Here is a 20,000-nt window from a genome sequence, read left to right on the forward strand (position 1 = left end):
ATCTTCCACCTTGGAGGAGGAGGAGGAGGAGGAGGAGGAGGAGGAGGAGGAGGAGGAGGAGTTAGACTCTTAAAGCGAATAGATAGAAGCGGGTTTGAAAAAGAGTCGCTCGTTATCACAGTACGCTGCGCGATGAATTGTTTGGAGATACTCTCCTCTCTCTCTCTCTCTCTCTCTCTCTCTCTCTCTCTCTCTCTCTCTCTCTCTATAACATGAGAACAGTATAACAACAATGCTGAAGCAAACGACACGGGACGTACACAACAATGAAAATACTCTTCATTAGTTACTGCAAATCACAAACATAATACCATATTATTTACGTAAAAATAAGACGCCCTCTGCTCTACACGTGTGCGTGTATGTGCGCGCCCGCGCGCAATCATACTTTCGTTACTTTTATAGGAATGTAGAGAAAACACAGCATTCATTGATATAATTTCTTGTCTATGTAAAGTCTCTGGATCCAAACTGTCATAAAAAAAATACCTTTAGCAAAATATCTATGAAACGTAAAATTTATGCTCATTAACATCTGTCTGTTCGATTATGAAGGTGACTTTTCCCCTTTGCTATAATTTTAATCCCAGAAATACAATTGTTGACTAGGAAGTAATAATAATAATAATAATAATAATAATAATACCGAGAGAATTCAAGGGCAAAGAAGGCCCTCCTTATCCTGCCTATCACAAATAAGTTAAAAAATAGGTCTTTTTGAACCCGCATTATTTTAACCCTGGTTTATAATTGCACTTCTAACGCACGTATACCTACATTATAAGATTCCATGGCCAGTCTATAAATTCATTTCCTTCTAAATGTTACAGGAAAAGGCGATAAATAAATACGGAGAATAGAAAATATATGCCATTATCTAAATAGCGCTCACGTAAAACCTGCCATCCCACTTATTAGCGTAGGGAGATAAGCACTTACATACATATATATTTAATGAACACGTAATCCTAAGGAATTAAGTAACTAAGAGGAAAGACGTTCTTTATAATGTTTCTCGATCGTAATGTTTCCCGATTGTATTGTTTCTCAGTCGTTATGTTTCTCGAATGTAATGTTTGTCGATCGTAATGTCTCTCGATCGTGATGTTTCTCGATCATAATGTTTCTCGATTGTAATGTTTGTCGAACGTAATGTTACTCGATTGTGATGATTCTCGATCATAATGTTTCTCGATTGTGATGTTTCTCGATCGCAACGTTTCTTGCTCGTAATGTTTCTCGACCGTAATTTTTCTCGACTATTACCCTATACTAGATTGTAATGTTTGTCGATCGTAATTCTCGCAGATTGTAAAGTTTCTCAAACACGGCCGTTGTAATGTTTCTCGAATGCAGTATTTCTCAAACAAGGTCTTCGTAATGTTTCCCGATCCGCTCTAAACATAACGGCGATGTTCAGCCTCCCGTTTTTCGCCGTGGGAGAGAGCAGGACACCTTCACGATAATATTCACGAATTAATATAACGCCTAAAGCCTGGCAGAAGGGCGGGAAGGAGAGATCGGCGAAGCGTGGCGTTGCTGAACTGGCTAATTAGCGGTACGTGAGTGCGCGCACACCCTTCACTTATTTTTCTCGCGAGCTAACGAGACTCGTACGCTATAAATAAAAAATGCTAGGTGTCATTACTGCCTGCTATATTCGGTTTAATTTGTAGGGGAATTTGCAGAATGAAATTATCAATGTGGTACAGACAAAAATAAAGGAAAATCACAAAAATTATAAAAAAAAATATTAAAAATTAACAGTGCTTAGAAACACGCAAAGTATGTATGCGTATAAAAATGCTATGCAAGCCTTTATGCGCGTAAAGACTGTATATAATCTTTACACGCATAGAAACTCTATGTAAGAATTTTGCATATAAAAACTCTATGTAAGAATTTTGCACGTAAAAACTCAATGTAAGCATTCATGTGCATGAAGTCTGCATGTAATCATTTATGCGCATTTATTTGCATAAAAACTCTTATGTAAGCATTTACGGGCATAACAAATCTATGTATGCACTTATGGCATAAAAACTGTATGTAATAATCATTTATGTGCGTAAAGACTATGCATATATATATATCTCATCATCCTGACAAAGTTTGCATACTCAATAATTCTGGTTCCCGTTCCGCGCCTTCAAAGATCAACCTGAAACAACCAGTCTCCCATAAGATGTAGAACAGAGCTGCATATTGCACACTGATTATGCAAAACTCAACCTAAAGCATGAAGATCCCAAGTGGATAACTCTTTCGTTATTGTGTTGCAAAGCAGATGTAGCCATTGAAGAAAGCACAATGAATTATTATCCAAAGCAAAGATATTTTGGAGGTATAGCAATATGGAACGCAATATATTAATTTAGGACAAAGGCCAAGCGCTGTGACCTTTGAGGTCATTCAGTGCTGAAAATAATGTTGAAATAATTGTTAGAAGAGGGTGGAAAGTTACATGAAAAAAAAATATGAACGGAGATATAGTAAAAGGAATGAAAAGGGTTGCAGCTAGGGGCCGAGGGGACGCTGCAAAGAACCTTATGTAATGCCTACAGTGTACCGCGTGAGGTACACTGACGGTACTACATTCTAAGGAGTTGTGGTAATAGACTATTATTCTTAATGTTGACATTAAAAAAGTTCTAAACGTTTCTTTCCGCATTGGCACCGTCACAAACGAGCTTCTTTTTCGTATAAATCTTTGTTCCGAGAGAGAGAGAGAGAGAGAGAGAGAGAGAGAGAGAGAGAGAGAGAGAGAGAGAGAGAGAGAGAGAGAGAGAGAGAATTTTTTCTCACGTTGAGCAAGCATATTTGAAATAACATGCCAACTCGATAAATAAATTCATGTGAACGTTTTAACAGATCAAACCTAAATGAATAAAGTATGGATTTTAAGTAAAGTAAAAATCTGTGATAAGCTACAACACTCATTCAGTAAAGAAACACAAACAGAATAATACACTTTCTATTGACACTTAGATCAAACTTTACCCTTCTCTCGCAAAGGAATATTTAATTCAGTCATCTTGTAAAGGAACAATTCATTTTTAATTTGTTTTTTCATTTTTGTCCAGTAACCAAATCTTTCAAGACCTGCCAAGGTCTGAATTCCATTCTGAGAGGTCATAGAAGTAACTTACTTCAAAAGTGGCAGTAAAATCACTCTTCCACGAGAGGAAAAGTCATCAGGCCTTTTTAAAAAGGAAATAAAAAAAAATTCCACTTAAAAATGTAGAGGGAATTACCCCTCGCAAGACGAACAAGGAAAACAACCTTACCTTACAGGGATATGGCAATGCGACCTTTGCAAAAGGGACGTCGCAAATCAAAGAGGAACTGCGTCAAATAGTGCCAAGGTCACATAAATCCCATTTTTGAGACCACATAACTCGGCTCTCTGTACAGGAGAGTCATCAACTTCTATGATCATTTCAACCAAGTAGCCATATTCCTATGCGCGCGCATGTAGTGACTCGAGATAGAATGAAAACATTTATAATCTATATTCTCGTCCATGCAAAGCAATACAACCCTGGAATAAATGTACGTGACTTCATATTTTCATATTTACATTTCTGGCCACGTGCACAATATGTGACACCTCCCTTACCTTGAGAGCAGGCTTCAGAGATCTTTACTGTGTTCACGAAACGAGTAAATAAAAAAAGTCTTTAAAAGTACAAAATAACAATCACAAAAGCGACAGGCAACAAATAAATCTATGGGAAACGAGAGAAAGGAATTTGAGGCGTCAGAAAAGCTTGCGAACAGTCTGAGCATGTGATAAGGGACACTGATTTCAGTAATGACTTTGCAGTAATCACTCTGCAGTCCCTACAGCTTAAGATATATCAGAAGATACAAAATGAACTGCAACCTAAATAAAAGAGAATGTAACTATATTTTGCAAAGGTTTGACGCATTTCGATATATGAGAAAAAGAAAAAAGTAGATTTTCCATTTTTACTGTTATCATATGAGTCTAAATTACCTACTAATCTATTTTACATTGTCAAAAATTAATTGTTGCCAGGTTAACTATAAAGGAGATTTTTTTTTCACACTTATGATTTCGATATTGGATTTTCAAGTGATAAAGTTTTGATAAATCGATAAGACAATAATATAAATACGTACGTGCTTTATGTACGTATGCATGTATATAACTGCATATATATCTAAAATTTCAAATTTCAACTCTTCATCGTCATTATTATTATTATTATTATTATTATTATTATTATTATTATTATTATTATTATTATCAACTCTGAAATCCCGTGATTCACTGAAACAAAATTTACTTCAAAGGACGAGGCTATTCGTTTATGATAAAGAACTATTTGTGATATATATATATATATATATATATATATATATATATATATATATATATATATATATATATATATACATATATATATATATATATATACATACATATATATATATATATATATATATATATATATATATATATATATATATATATATATATATATATATATATATATATTATACAGTACCAAGTGCTTACTATTTTAAGACTAAAACGTTAAGTACAAAAACCTGGAAGTTAAAAAAAAAAAAAAAGATAAATCGTGAAACATGAAATAATACGAGAGTTTCAAAAATTGCGGAAAACATACAATGAAGAAGCAAAGCCAATTCATTAACAATAAAAAAAGTTGCTAAAAATCACAAATCGAATGCAGAAGGAAAACACAAACAGCTTATTCTAAAGATTGTTAGATTCACTTCACATCTTGTTAATCGTATAAACATGCGTAACTCTTCGACTAAATTATCTGGCGTCACACTGCTCGTCATCACTGCGTCACAGACAACATGCTTTCGTCACGAGTTGGGTCGAACCATGCCGAGCAATTGGAAGTATTAGAGCAAGCAAGAACAGATCTCTTATATGAATAGATTTCTTTTCTCTCTAATGTTTACGAACGAGTGCTGAAAGTACCGTTGCTGAATTTCTCCGTTTCATTTCTACAAAATTGACATTGTCTCGAGAATCACAACTAAACCTAGTCTTTAAGTAGGAACTTTTTCATAAATGCGAGGAACAAATATTCTTGGATTAGGACGAAGAGGGAATAAAAAAGTTGTGACAGGGCTGAAGAACTAAATCACTTTAGTTATTTCCTCAAGTATGAATTAGAGTACGAAATCCAAAGTAATTTACAAGAATTTTCTTGCGTGCAAAAAAGCAACGAAATTTTGACATTAGGTTAATTCTGGCAAAAACTGAGACAATAACGTCTCTTAATTTATGTATCAAGAAATAGTTTCTGTACAGGAGAGTTAACGCTCACGTGCTCTTTACATTTTTCATAACAATCCACAATTTATTGCCGTTAAAGAAACACTTATCAAAAATATATTTAATATTTATTGCCGTCAAAGAACACTTATTAAAAATATATTAGAAAACGACGCTACTGTGATTTGAATAAAGTAATTACTTCGGCTAACGTACACAGCTTAGTATTAAAAATGTATACAAAAAAATTTTAAGGTTTCGCTGTCCCTGTTAAAAACGAAGTTTTAATCAGGTAACGCCAATCTGATAAATACGTAAATGCACGAACATGAAAAGTAATAATAAATGAACGGCTTTCGTAAAAGACAATTTTCCATTTTGTATGAATGAAGCCAGTCAGTAGGAAGCTACATCCTCGCGAGAAAAAAGAAAATCAAAAGAGTAAGAAATCATTCTCCAAGAAATTAAGTCATCATTAAGTCATATCATTCCAGAGGCATGTGACACTAGCAGCCAGCAGAAAAGCCTTCCCCCTTCCCTTCCCCCTCCCCTCCCCCTTTCCTCAAATGTTCAGACTGTCCCCCAAACTCACCCAGCTTCTCACCATTCCTTTCTCCCGGTGCACCAGCTGGAAAGAGGAAATCCGAATTAAAAGAGAACAAATTGGTCAAAGATTCACAAACAGATTTGCCCTGGAGTGATTCTCTGGCTTATCATAAAAAACAAAAATATGATCTGTTCACTAATTGGAGCATTTGTACTGAAGCAGTGAGCAAATATGATGTGCTCACTTATTGGAGCATTTGTATTGGACCAGTGAAAATTGAAGGAATTTATGACGTTGCCCGTTTTGACAAAATTTTCAGCCGCTGTTCACCAATTAGGATGATAACAGGTAATCCCCATTTGGATTAACGAAAGATTTGTATCAGCATTAAATCCCAACACTCGAGTATAATACTAAATAAAAACTGACGACTTATTTCAGCCGAGTGACCATTCCAAATTGGCATTACCCGGAGGTCAAGCACCCAAAAAGTCCATATTCATAAGTAATCCCTTTTGTCAAAATGATGCCCAGTTAATAAAACTTGCCAAGACGGTTGAAATTTTGGGTACAAAATGATCAAACTTTATTTCCTTATATACACCTGCTTGCTCACACACAGCAACATACACGAGAGTGCAAGTGTAGAATATGTCTGAGTAAAGATGCACATGATTATGTGAGCATCGTATACTTAGACAAATATGCAGAACAGTTACCATATATGTTCAATTGCTTTTCGCAAAAGAAATCTGTAAATCATAACCCTTTCAACGGGTCTAATCCATGCCTCCAAATATTTCACAACTATTCTTTTTCTGACTTTCACTGCGCCATTGCAAAATTTATTTATAAAATGACGATAAGTGTTTTCCTTTCGGCACAAAGGAATAAAATGTAAGTCTTGAAATGTTTTCAGAAATATTGGTGCTGTGCTAAAAAAAATGTTTCTCGTAAAGAACCCTTATAACGCAAGCAAAAAATTGTACTAAAAAAAATTACCTTTACAAGCTAGCAATTTAACAATAAACGTTAAATGTGGGTTTTAATACCCTTAGAGTTTTGTGTATTTAAGGTCTATGGTGCCCTATATATAAAAGATACAAAGTAATACTGTATTTCCTATTCCAAGAGTACTGATAACATACGATACAATTACTCCGCATTTACCCAACTAAACTTCATGAAACACGGGATGTGGGAAAGTAGCTGAACGCAGTCTTATTAACTTAAACCTAAGCAATCTTCTTAGCCTTAACCTAAGCAATCATCTTAACCTTAACCTAAGCTATCTTCTTAACCTTAATCCAAGCAATCTTCTTAACCTTAATCCCCCGAAATCTTCTTAATCTTAACCCGAGAAATCTTCTTACCCTCAACCTAAGCAACCTTGTTAAACTTAACCTAAGCAATCTTCTTAACCTTAACCTAAGCAGTCTTCTTAACCTTCATCCAAGCAACCTTCTCAACCCAAAACCTAAGCAATCTTCTTAACCTTAACCTAAGCAATCTTCTTAACTTTAATCTTGACAGATGGAAGCGAACCCAGCCACCCAAAATTCTACTTACCACCGTAAGTGAAGTTCTTAGGCTGAGGCGTGGAACATCCTGCGGCCGCACTCGACCGACGGGATCTGTAGAAGGAAAAGGAATTTGATTAAATATAATGGGATATAATGGAGTTTTGCAATACAGATGATGTATCTTAGATCTTACTCTGTGTGTTTACATGTAGGCTACCGAAGCAATGTCATAACAGAACGTATGTATGTATGTATGCGTGTGTGTGTGTGTGTGTGTGTATATATATATATATATATATATATATATATATATATATATATATATATATATATATATATATATATATATGTGTGTGTATATATGTATATATATATATATATATATATATATATATATATATATATATATATATATATATATATATATATATATATATATACACACACACACACACACACACACACACATATATATATATATATATATATATATATATATATATATATATATATATATAATGTGTGTGTATACAGTAACACACAGCTCTTATATGGCATACACAAGAACGAACACAACCCCGCACTTATGCAAAAACCCAAGCGTGCGCCCAAACACACATGAGGTAAGATAATCAAGTAGAGGAATCCTATTAATTTGTTCTAGTGACATATCATATAACCCAACAATTTCACCATAGAATGGGACACTAATATCTGTCTCCTCAATTATCAGACACCCCGGGTAGCCCAGACCCTGCCATATTAATCGCTAATCAGCATAAATCACCTCTTATAGCAGCAGCGGAAGAGTATGATTTTGTAACTGATTCCTTATAAATGAGGCTGATATAATGACACAAAATGACACTAAATCATCATAAATGAGGGTGATATAATGACAAAAATCAAGATAAATCATCATAAATGAGGCTGATATAACAAAACACCATGGCAATATAACAAAAAATCACTTATGAAAGACAAAACACGGAAAAATGAATAAATGGGGAAGAAGGGTCGCGCCACTTTACATTAGATGCGTCTTACCTATAAGCTTCGTTTTCTATAATTGATGCTGGTGACAGAGAATGGGTTTAGTGGTATACTAAAATAAGCTTCCAACTTCTGAACGCAGTTTCTTCCCATTACAATAGGCCCTATTTATTGAAAATCATCACGGAAGAATTGAATTTTAAATAATCACCACCTTATTTACTTGATAATGACGATGAATGGAAAGATATACGTAAGAGCACATGGTCAATCGTATCAGCTACCTACTGCACATGTGTAGCTCTAAATATAGGCTATTAGACGAGAGATGAATTTAAATCCTAATGACTTCTTCAACATTTCAAATTCTATACCATAAAATAAACACATTTTAAAAGCGAATCACCTGAGAGAGAGAGAGAGAGAGAGAGAGAGAGAGAGAGAGAGAGAGAGAGAGAGAGAGAGAAGAGAAACAATTTTCATAATACCTTGCTGAAACATGTGCTAGTAAACATGGATCTGCACATTTAATAAATAAATAATGATTGCTTTTGTTTGACGGACAACAGGCACCGAACTGCACATCTCAAGTAAATGTTTATGTTTACTTAATATCTCAACTTCAAAAATAATTTCTAACAAATGCTTACAAACCCCGTATTTGTAAAATTCCGCATCTGCCATCGACCATTACGATTAGCACTGAAAATGTTATGATAACCTGTAATAAAACTGACTGTAAATTATTGCTCCATTTTAGGATTAATTACCTTCCACGTTGCCTCTGAAAAAGGGTTGCCATAAGCTTTCGATAGGCCTATGTACGGATCATACAACTTTTCCCAACTTTTCCCCTTTATGTTCAAACTTCTAACATGAATGTCTCATAACAATTGCTTACTCCAGACACCCTGTTCCTTGTGGAAACCCACACTGTCCCAACCAGCATTATCTCTCTCTCTCTCTCTTTCTCTGGATAAATTCTGAATGGTAATTTCCTGGTATCTCTCTCTTTAGGCTTATATGCAGATTTTGTATGGTATTTACTGAATGTGCAAACCTCTGATTATTAGTACATGTTCCAGCAAAGGTAATCAACAACCTCTGATTTTGTTCCAGCAAGGTCTACTCTCTCTCTAGAACGACTTGCTAAGACCACCAACCACATGCTCTTGGTATACAGATAGCCCTCACTGTTAAGTACATACGGTCGTATTGTAGACCACAGCAGAGTTCAAGAGTTGAGCCCACTCAATGCTACCTTTCAGAAAGGGGATTGTCCTTCTCGTTTGCATACGATGTAGGGACAAGAGAACGATTATTATAACGTAAACCCCGTATAAAGTTACTAAAATCATAATGTAAAGACGCTAAAAAATACAAAGGTTTGTGGGCTAAGAATAAATATACACTGGGCATGTAAAGATAGCGTTAAAATAACATTAAAAACGAAGCTACATGCTAAATTCTGGAAAACGCCAGACTGATTTATTTCTGGGCAAAATGTCAGTTATGTAACTTCTAGCCTGAACGTTATATCATGGGACTTATTTGTTTGTTACGTCATCCTGTTAACAGGATTGCAAGTACAGTAATAAAGGGATCTTGACGAACCTGCTTTTTATAAAAGATTAACCGTTTCTATGAACAAGTGATTAAATCTAGTTACAGAACCGACTCTGTATCCCGTAAATAAAGTTTCAGAGGAATAAACATTATTTGTATTATTACTTAAAACATTTCGACAGGGTACTTAGAGAAATCTTAATAAGAATACACCATTAGCCATGTGCTTTTTCTAGAAATATAGTTTTTTCAAACACTGTAGGTATAGGATGAAATACGCTATATACAGGAAGGCCACTGGATTCCCGTTAATTCACCTCGTTATTTAAAATCAAAACAAATGAAACACGGGAAAAAATCTCATAAACAACAGGGCGTAAAAACCCACAGTATACCGGCAAATTTATTTAAAGCAACATCAAGACCTCAAGCGAAGATGTGACGCATTACTCCCCTAAAACAATTCTCTTTGTGTTTTAATAATTTACTTACATTTTTATCTATTTAATCATTAATTTGTTAATTCACTTTTTCTTTTTTTGTTAACTGATCTTATATTTCTGTATTTCTTGTTACCTTCTGCTACTTCTTTCAAATGAGCATCATATTCTTTGGAAGCTTGAATTTAAAGTCGATGGCCCGTGTGGTGGGCTTGTACCACAGGAATAGGAGTTATGTTCTGATTAATTAATAATAATAATAATAATAATAATAATAATAATAATAATAATAATAATAATAATAATAATAATAATAATAATAATATTCTTTTGGAAGCTTGAAAACAAACGGCTCCTGTGGGGCTTGTTCACGAATAGGGTTCATATTCTGAATAATAATAATAATAATAATAATATTTAATAAAATAATAATAATCTAATAATAATAATAATAATTACTGAAACAAATCCACAGTCATGTGGGTTCTTATATTTAAAAATAAATCTCTGCAGACTTTTCACTGCTACCCTACACAGCAGTGGATTTATTTTTAAATAATAATAATATTTTAATAATAATAATAATAATAATAATAATAATAATAATAATAATAACAACAGCAAAACGAAATTTGCTTGGGAGAGGCTAAGAAACTGGGAAAGTAGCAAAGTAACGCCAGGAACCATTCTGAAAAGAGCAAAAGGTAGAGGATCCGTGAAATTCGTCAAGAAGAAAGAATATCGAGGCGCACAGGTGAGAGCCAACCTTTTTCAATTCAGTGCACTCGCCATTAATGCAGGTGTCCAGAGAGCTTATGGGGAGACAGGAAGAGGAAGGAGGAAGAAGGGGAATGAGGAAGAAGAGGAGGAGGAAATAGTTTCCTCCTACTGCTAGGGATCTCTCCTCTTCAGGAAAGTACTCCCGTATTCATTTCATCAGCGTGTTACAGTCAACACGGTTTGATGGACCACTTGAAAGTTTCATAGCCTGAAGGTGATGTGAATTCTTTGAATTCTTCCAATCATCTCTCTCTCTCTCTCTCTCTCTCTCTTGTGACGCCAATTAGTTACTTGCATCGTGCGTGTATTTTTGTTTACAGGCACAATATCTATTCCTCATTTTCGTAAACGACAAATCTAATTTTACATATCTCAAGTTAAAGTGAACCTGGTATGATTTAATATTTAATATTCTTTAATTCTGACCTTCTTAAAACTTTTCTCGGTTATACATAAATGAAACATATTCTGAATACATACATACGGATGGGAAGATGGACCAGTTTCGTCTCTCTATTTAAAACATCTTCAAGTGTACATCTGTATACATATAGCCATGTGTCTTCGTGATTATAAGCGTACGCACATACCACGACAGAAATATATAAATATATATATATATATATATATATATATATATAAATATATATATATATAATATATATATATATATATATATATATTATATATGATATGAAATATTTTATTAAAACTGAAATATTTTGTTAAAACAGAATTCCATTTAACAAAAGGAGCTCATAAAAACGCCAAAAGGTAGAAAGTTAATGCTATATATTTCGGAGAACAACCGTCTCCCTCGACAGGCAAGTGATGAATGATTGAGAATTACAGAAAAGCGGTATTTATATCAAGAGTTGCTGAGGTCACCCGTTACGTCTCTCCAGTTGATAGCTTCTTAATCTTCTTAATCGCTGGTTGGAGGAAGATTTTATTTAAAATATCTGAGCCCCAAGCTCCTTTTGAGAGGTTCAACGTATTTCTTTGTTTAATCAGTGCTGATTCTACCACCTGGCTTTTGAATTGACAATTGCTACTATAAATTGTACATGACAAATTCCAGTTTATTCTGTGGTTATGGTTATTTATTTGGTAAAAAAAAAAAAAAAAAAAATAATATATATATATATATATATATATATATATATATATATATATATATATATATATATATATATATATATATATATATATATATATATATATATATTATGTACGTGTTATGTACGTACTTTAATGCCTTCACTTCTTTGTTTTCTCTTTTAATAAAGGAATGATCTTGGCCACGAATTCCGTGTCAATAAAAAATGACAAGCTCTTGCAATAGATTGGGCAAGTCCATCCTTTCGTCCGTCATTAATGTAGACATGCCGTCATAATTCAGGTGACAGTCATGATAATGTCAGCATGGGACGCGGTACGAAAGGATTTATTCAATACAACACCGTATGACAAAGATCTTAAAGATGGCGGGTTGTACGTCAAGTTACCTGAGGACTTTACCTGCCTGATCTGTTTCTGTATAAGTGGCCGAAATGCTAAGGTTCCTTGGCGACCACCCTCCCCCTTCCCTCCTTTTCCCGTCCCCCAACCGGCGATCCAGGAAAAAAAAACACACACACATACAAACACATTTATAAATCTGATGTCAACGCTTGCTGAATTCTAACCCCTATACAAAAATGAATGTCAAATTAAGAAGGACTCATACTTCATATCATAAGATCGTTCTTTTATCTTATTTTTTTAAGAAGGTTTCATATGAACCTCATATCATAAGCTCGTTCTTTTCTCTTATTTTTTAAGAGGGTCTCATACCTCATATCATAAGATCGTTTTTTTTTTTTTTTAGTTTTTTAAGAAGGTCTCATACCTCATATATGATCGTTCTTTTTCTTGCCTTTTTTAATGGTCAAATAGAGGTCTTGGCGCGGGTTCATCAGCCGGCTGACAGTTATTTTTCTTATTTATGATTTTTTTTCACAACTTTTACAACACCCTCTCAAACATCTCACAAAGTACTTCTCGCTGCTGGGAAGAAAGGGCGTTGGGTCGGGTATGATACATGAAGCATACTACCGGGGCAATGTCAGAAAGGTCGAGACGTGATCGCATCTGCTTACCCCCATTATGTAAACAGGTTTTTTCACTTTTGCTTTCAACAACTGTGTGTGATCTGCTTATGTAAACAGGCGTTGCAACAACTCTGTGTGTGTGTGTGTGTGTCTGTGACACTTTAGTGACTGAATATGCAAGTGTTTTCGCTTGTTCCATATTTTAGTCTTGAATATACAATATTAAATCTGTCAGAACTTTGAAAAGTCCCTCACCTCTGACTTCCTACCTCTGAGAAATGGCTCCTACTTGTTCAAAGAGTGAGCATTTACGAGTTCTGGCAGTTCCTGTCAGAAGAATCTGTCAGCATCTGCCAAATTTAGAACTGCGTTCGACATATAACAGGAGTGGGTATGCTCAATTTTTTCAAGTGTTACGTTACAGGTCTCGAACTTGAATCGCCACGGCCATGAATTTATTATTATTATTATTATTATTATTATTATTATTATTATTATTATTATTATTATTATTATTATTATTATTATTATTATTATTCGGGAGGAGACCTTCTCTGAGGGCAGTTGCATTAAAAATTATAGCTGTTTCCACGGCATTCAATTTATACAGAGTCTTCTCTATTCTTCTTATTATCTTTTTTTACTCAGCCTGTGGCTGGTATATCAGGTTTCCTAGGGACAGACAGAGATTTCTGTTTTCTTAGTTTTATTTCCTCTGACGTTTCAAATGCTCTCAGAAGATAAACGCCAGAGAGCGTTTGAAACGTCAGAGGAAATAAACCTAAGAAAACAGAAATCTTTGTATTTCCCTGGGAAACCTGATATATAAGAAGAATACAGAAGACTCTGTATAAATTGAATGCCGTGGAAACAGCAATATTATTATTATTGGAAAGAGAAACCCACAAGATTCTTGTGTATAACTTGTTTACTGGTAAATATTTACATATTACTTTGATCTCGAGCACTTTCAGGTCCTAACTGTGACCCTTTTTCAAGAGATGAGGTAGTCAGGCTGGTTCAAGGCCTTGAACCAGCCTGACTACCTCATCTCTTGAAAAAGGTTCACAGTTAGGACCTGAAAGTGCTCGAGATCAAAGTAGGATTTGAAAGTGCTCGAGATCAAAGTAATATGTAAATATTTACCAGTAAACAAGTTATACACAAGAATCTTGTGGGTTTCTCTTTCCATCTTCAGAAGAAAACTGAAAGAAGTTTTTGTTTGGTTCATTATTATTATTATTATTATTATTATTATTATTATTATTATTATTATTATTATTATTATTATTATTATTATTATTATTATTATTTCAGGTATTACATTTCAGGGTCACAATGAAACACTTTTCGAACTCTCATGTCCTTGCCATAAATTTATTATTATTATTATTATTATTATTATTATTATTATTATTATTATTATTATTATTATTATTATTATGATTTCAGGTATTACATTGCAAGTCAAAATGAAAACACTTTTCGACTTCTAATGTCACTGCCATAAATTTATTATTATTATTATTATTATTATTATTATTATTATTATTATTGTGGTGGTGGTGAAATCCACAATGGTGTATATGTAATATATATATATATATATATATATATATATATATATATATATATATATATATATATATGTGTGTGTGTGTGTACGTTTGTATAAATATATATATAATAAATATATCTATATTTTTTTATTTACATTTACACCACTGTGGATTTCTTCACCATTTTAATGACGCATGCTCTTATTATTATTATTATTATTATTATTATTATTATTATTATTATTATTATTATTATTATTATTATTATTATTATTATTATTATTCAAGAGAGTGCTTCCTTTAGGCGATAGGTAAGATAAAGGCTTCTTTCCATTTAGAATCTCAAGGCAACTTTGAATAATACATGATAGCCGGAAAAACTTGAGACTGGGGGGAAAAAAGAGGCTTATGTAGCTTACCGTCTTCTACACAGATCGCAAATGGCCTTGAGGGAGTAAGGATTTCTATCTTTTTTGTATTTTTTTAGGCTGGTGGAGTTGAAAGTTAAAAAGATACGAGATAGGCAGGAGAGGGAAACATTCCCAGAAAATAAACGCTACCTGGTGTGTGTGTGTGTGTGTATGTATGTATGTATATATATATATATATATATATATATATATATATATATATATATATATATATATATATATATATATATAATGTATATATACCTATATATACATTCATATATATACATTTTATATATGTATATATGCGTATATATATGTGTTCCTGTGTAAATATTGTCTTTTATTATTTAATTCAGATAAAAACCTTTGAAGCCTTTATTATCCTTTAGTCAAACTCTCACTCGTCCCTCCCCCTCAAATCGACCCGTGGCGCCACACCCTGCTCCCCCCACCCCGAAAAAAAAAATTAGCACTGTAAAGATGAAAAATTTTTTTCTTCAATGCAGTCAAAACCTAACCATGTACAGCATCTCGAAGGATATATCCCAAACTTCCAGGATAATCCTTCTAACTTTCCCTCTCATTACCCTAACTTTTCCCCCTTTCAGTTCTTGACAAAAACTTTCCCCTTCCAATTCTTGGAATTGATCAGCCTTGGCCCAATATTCTTGATATTCCTTTATTTCTTTTCTTTTCCTCTTCCCCGAAGACGCTCAGTACGATTTCGCTGATTAAGATCAAGTTTTAAACTTCTTCATTCAATGCAGCTACAGAAACTGAGGCCTACACTATCAGAAGCTGTGGTTTACTGCTTCACATTCTCAGCCTGCAAAAAAACACTTTCAGCAGCTGTGGTTTACTGCTTCACATTCTCAGCCTGCACATAAAAACTTTCAGCAGCTGTGGTTTACTTCTTCACATTCTCAGCCTGCACATAAAAGCTTTCAGCAGTTGTGGTTTACTTCTTCACATTCTAAACCTGCAAAAAACACTTTCAGCAGCTCTGGTTTACTGATGACTTTCTCAGCCGGCAAACAAATACTTTCGGCAGCTGTGGTTTACTGCTTCACATTCTCAGTCTGCAATTGAACACTTTCAGCAGCGGCGGTTTCCTGGTGACTTTCTCAGTCTGCAAATAAACACTTTCAGCAGCTGTGGTTTACTGCTTCACATTCTCAGCCTACACATAAAAACTTTCAGCAGTTGTGGTTTACTACTTCACATTCTCAGCCTGCACATAAAAACTTTCAGCAGTTGTGGTTTACTACTTCACATTCTCAGCCTACACATAAAAACTTTCAGCAGCTGTGGTTTACTGCTTCACATTCTCAGCCTACACATAAAAACTTTCAGCAGTTGTGGTTTACTACTTCACATTCTCAGCCTGCACATACAAACTTTCAGCAGTTGCGGTTTGCTGCTTCACATTCTCAGCCTGCAACTGAACACTTTCAGCAGCGGTGGTTTCCTGGTGACTTTCTCAGTCTGCAAATAAACACTTTCAGCAGTTGTGGTTTACTGCTTCACATTCTCAGCCTGCAACTGAACACTTTCAGCAGCTGTGGTTTACTGCTTCACATTCTCAGCCTGCAACTGAACACTTTCAGCAGCTGTGGTTTACTGCTTCACATTCTCAGCCTACAAATAAACACTTTCAGCAGCTGTGGTTTACTGCTTCACATTCTCAGCCTGCAACTGAACACTTTCAGCAGCTGTGGTTTACTGCTTCACATTCTCAGCCTGCAACTGAACACTTTCAGCAGCTGTGGTTTCCTGGTGACTTTCTCAGTCTGCATATAAACTTTCAGCAGCAATGGTTTATTGGTGACTTTCTCAGCCTGCAAATATACACTTTCAGCAGGTGTAGTTTACTAGTGACTTTTTCAGCCTGCAAATAAACACTTTCGGCAGCTATGGTTACCTGGTGACTAGAATTCTCAACCTGCAAATAATTTTTTTCTCTTAAATAAAAATTTGCAAACTTATGCCTACAGCAAGCTGTTAAGTGCCATCTGGTTTGCAAGCATGAACGAAGCGCCCTCTGTATCCAGCATACCTAAAATAACCCAAAAACCTACGTTCTATTCGATCATAGCAACTGCTCTAGTTCAGACCTCTATTCTAACAAATGTATATCAACTCTTATAACCTTTCCTTAAGCCTTCCAATCCCTCAGATATTCAATATTTTAGGCTTTTCAAACGATTTCATCACCTAATTTCATGATCCGAGACTAGAATGACCTACAACACACGGGCCACGAATGAATAAAAATTTTAAAGTCAAAATGACAATTATTGTGGAATGAAAAAATATTTTAAAGTCGAAATGACAATTACTGTGGAATGAAAAAATCATTAACCAAGCTGTGCTTTAGCTTCATATCTGCACAGCGCATGCGCAGAACTTCTTTCCTGAAAGAACTCAAAGACATCCAGACTAAACGTCCAAACTTTTTCAGTTTTCATCTCCAATTTCTTTCGTCCGAGTTTCAACGAATCTGCGATAATGAATATTTGCACTTGGGGTAGCCTCACGCGGTATCCTGACCTATCCCAACGGTGCTTGGGAAAGCACTGAAGAGAGTGGGTGAAAATTGTGCTTTGTCAAAGCAGCCATGGGAACTTCAAAAGTTCAAGCGAAGATGCAATACATTACTACCCTAATACTATTCTCCTAGCATTTTAATAAATTTTTATCTATTAATTAATTAATTTATTTATTTTTCTTTTTTAATAAGCGAGATCTCTTCTCTCTGTATTTCCCTTTACCTCCTCTTACTTCTTCCTAATGAACACCATATTCTTTGGAAGCTTGAATTTCAAGTCAATGGCCCCTGTGGGGTTGTTCCATATGAAAAGGGTTCACCTTCTGAATAATAATAATAATAATAATAATAATAATAATAATAATAATAATAATAATAATAATAATAATAATAATAATAATAATAATAATAAAACTATAACCAAGTAATATAACAATGGAGAGAGCAATCTTTTCTTATTTTCAGCACACATTCTAAAGTATGTCTACACGTTAACGCATATTAAATATGTTCCATAAAGTACTAAAAATATCTTGAGTTGGCCTGGTCGCTCTTGGGAACATCTGAACGTTTCAAGGCGCATTAAATTCAACAAAACTTTGAGGAATATAAAAAAACCTAATGAATGGGAAACCAACAACAAAACATTCCTTTCCCGTCTTCAGTAAGGAAAAAATTGAGTCCTTAAGCTTACGCACTCAGACATCACTAGTTTCAAGAAATTTCTAGTAGTTGCTAGGGTGTGATCACCTAGGAATCTAGAGTATCACCTCTTTTAATTACTCCACGAGAACTCATCCGCTGGTGATATTAATTATGTTGGAGAAGGAAGACCCCAGATGACTTTTAGATACAAAAATATAATTTCTAATTATGGTAATTTGGTAATATCTTAGACAGTATCTAATTTATTTCTTATTTTATTTCGCTTTTTTTCTGGTTGGTGTTTTAAATGTGGAGGAAAAGTTTTTTTTGTTTGTTTGTTCCAAAATGTCTTGGTAATGCAAAATTTTTTAAATGTGGAAAAAGAACGATCATTCATAGCATTGTCCTAAAGGACGATCATTCATAAAGTTGAACAATAATTCATAAAGTATTATAACGTTCGGCGATAATTTAAAATGCTAAAAGAACGATTATTCTCGTTAATCCTAAAGAACGATCATTCAAAACGTTAATGCAAAATGCCTAAAAGAACGATCATTCATAACGTTTGTCCTAACAGAACGATCAGTCATAAGAACGACCATTAATTATTAAAAGAACGATCATTCATAACATTATTCCTAAAAGAACGATCAGTCATACCGTTAATCCTAAAATAATTATCATTCATAGCTCTAGTCCTAAAAGAACGATCATTCATAAAGTTAATCCTAAAATAATTATTTTAACTCTAGTCCTAAAAAATCAAAAAGTTAGTACTTATTTTAAGAAAAACAAAAAACAAACAAACACACACACACACACCAAACGTTAGTTTTTGTGGTCCTACACTACTTCACTGCTTAACTAAAGAAGCTAAAATTATTTCCATACTCTTCCATTACATCATACTCTTTGATCCTCTAATTGACCTCAAAGTGGTTATATGAAATCTCTTCATTATTTTTCGTTTACAACTTTCATGCCTTTCTGAATGAATATCCTTTAACAGGGTAAAAAAATTCTCTACACACCAGTACCTACATATTCGAAATAACTGCTTAAATCAATCCAATCTTTTAAAGTGGAATAACAAAGCGACAAGCTTTTACCATTTTTTTTTGTTATTCAGAGAAAATAAATTAATATTAAGATCAGTCACAGAACGAAGTAAAACAAGATTATTCTGACTTTAATAATATAAATTACTTGCAAATCCAACGTAAATTAACTTGAAGATTCACGAAGCATCTCAGATCAAACTAGATATGTATAAGAGCAAGAGAAATTCTTATGCTTTCATCATCAAAGCCACAGTTACGTATGGTTGCAAATATATTTAAAAATAAATCTAAACAGAGAGCTTTCGGGAATCTGTTCGATTTCCCTTTCAAAATACTCGTATTGTTTTACTTCTTATTCTAATAACATTAATTAACCAAACAGTAGTCTCAATCCCAGTGTTTTTTTTTTACTAATGAGAGAAAATTTCGAAATAAGCGCTGTGTTGTGGGTATGATTTAAAAATAAGAAAAAGAAAAATAATAGGGGTGTTGGTAAGAGAGAGAGAGGGGGGAGAGGGGGTAGAGGAGAGAGGGAGGCGCTAATT

The 20,000-nt window shown here is 34.0% G+C and overlaps 1 protein-coding gene across 17 annotated transcripts in view; it reads right to left on the bottom strand.

Moving 5' to 3' along the window:
* dnc (phosphodiesterase dunce) overlaps positions 1 to 20,000 on the bottom strand; it is an 878,593-nt gene that overhangs the window by 176,327 nt on the left and 682,266 nt on the right. For 9 of the 17 annotated variants that reach the window (XM_067105655.1, XM_067105654.1, XM_067105646.1 and 6 more), the window contains 2 exons: positions 7,401 to 7,465; positions 5,877 to 5,912 (listed from right to left, as the gene is read on the bottom strand). In XM_067105655.1, coding sequence (XP_066961756.1) covers positions 5,877 to 5,912; positions 7,401 to 7,465 — 101 coding nt within the window. The remainder of the gene's footprint in view (positions 1 to 5,876; positions 5,913 to 7,400; positions 7,466 to 20,000) is intronic. The other 8 variants (XM_067105658.1, XM_067105656.1, XM_067105652.1 and 5 more) reach the window with 2 other exon arrangements.

This window comes from Macrobrachium rosenbergii, chromosome 6 (genome assembly GCF_040412425.1).
Source record: "Macrobrachium rosenbergii isolate ZJJX-2024 chromosome 6, ASM4041242v1, whole genome shotgun sequence".
Lineage (NCBI taxonomy): Eukaryota > Metazoa > Arthropoda > Malacostraca > Decapoda > Palaemonidae > Macrobrachium > Macrobrachium rosenbergii.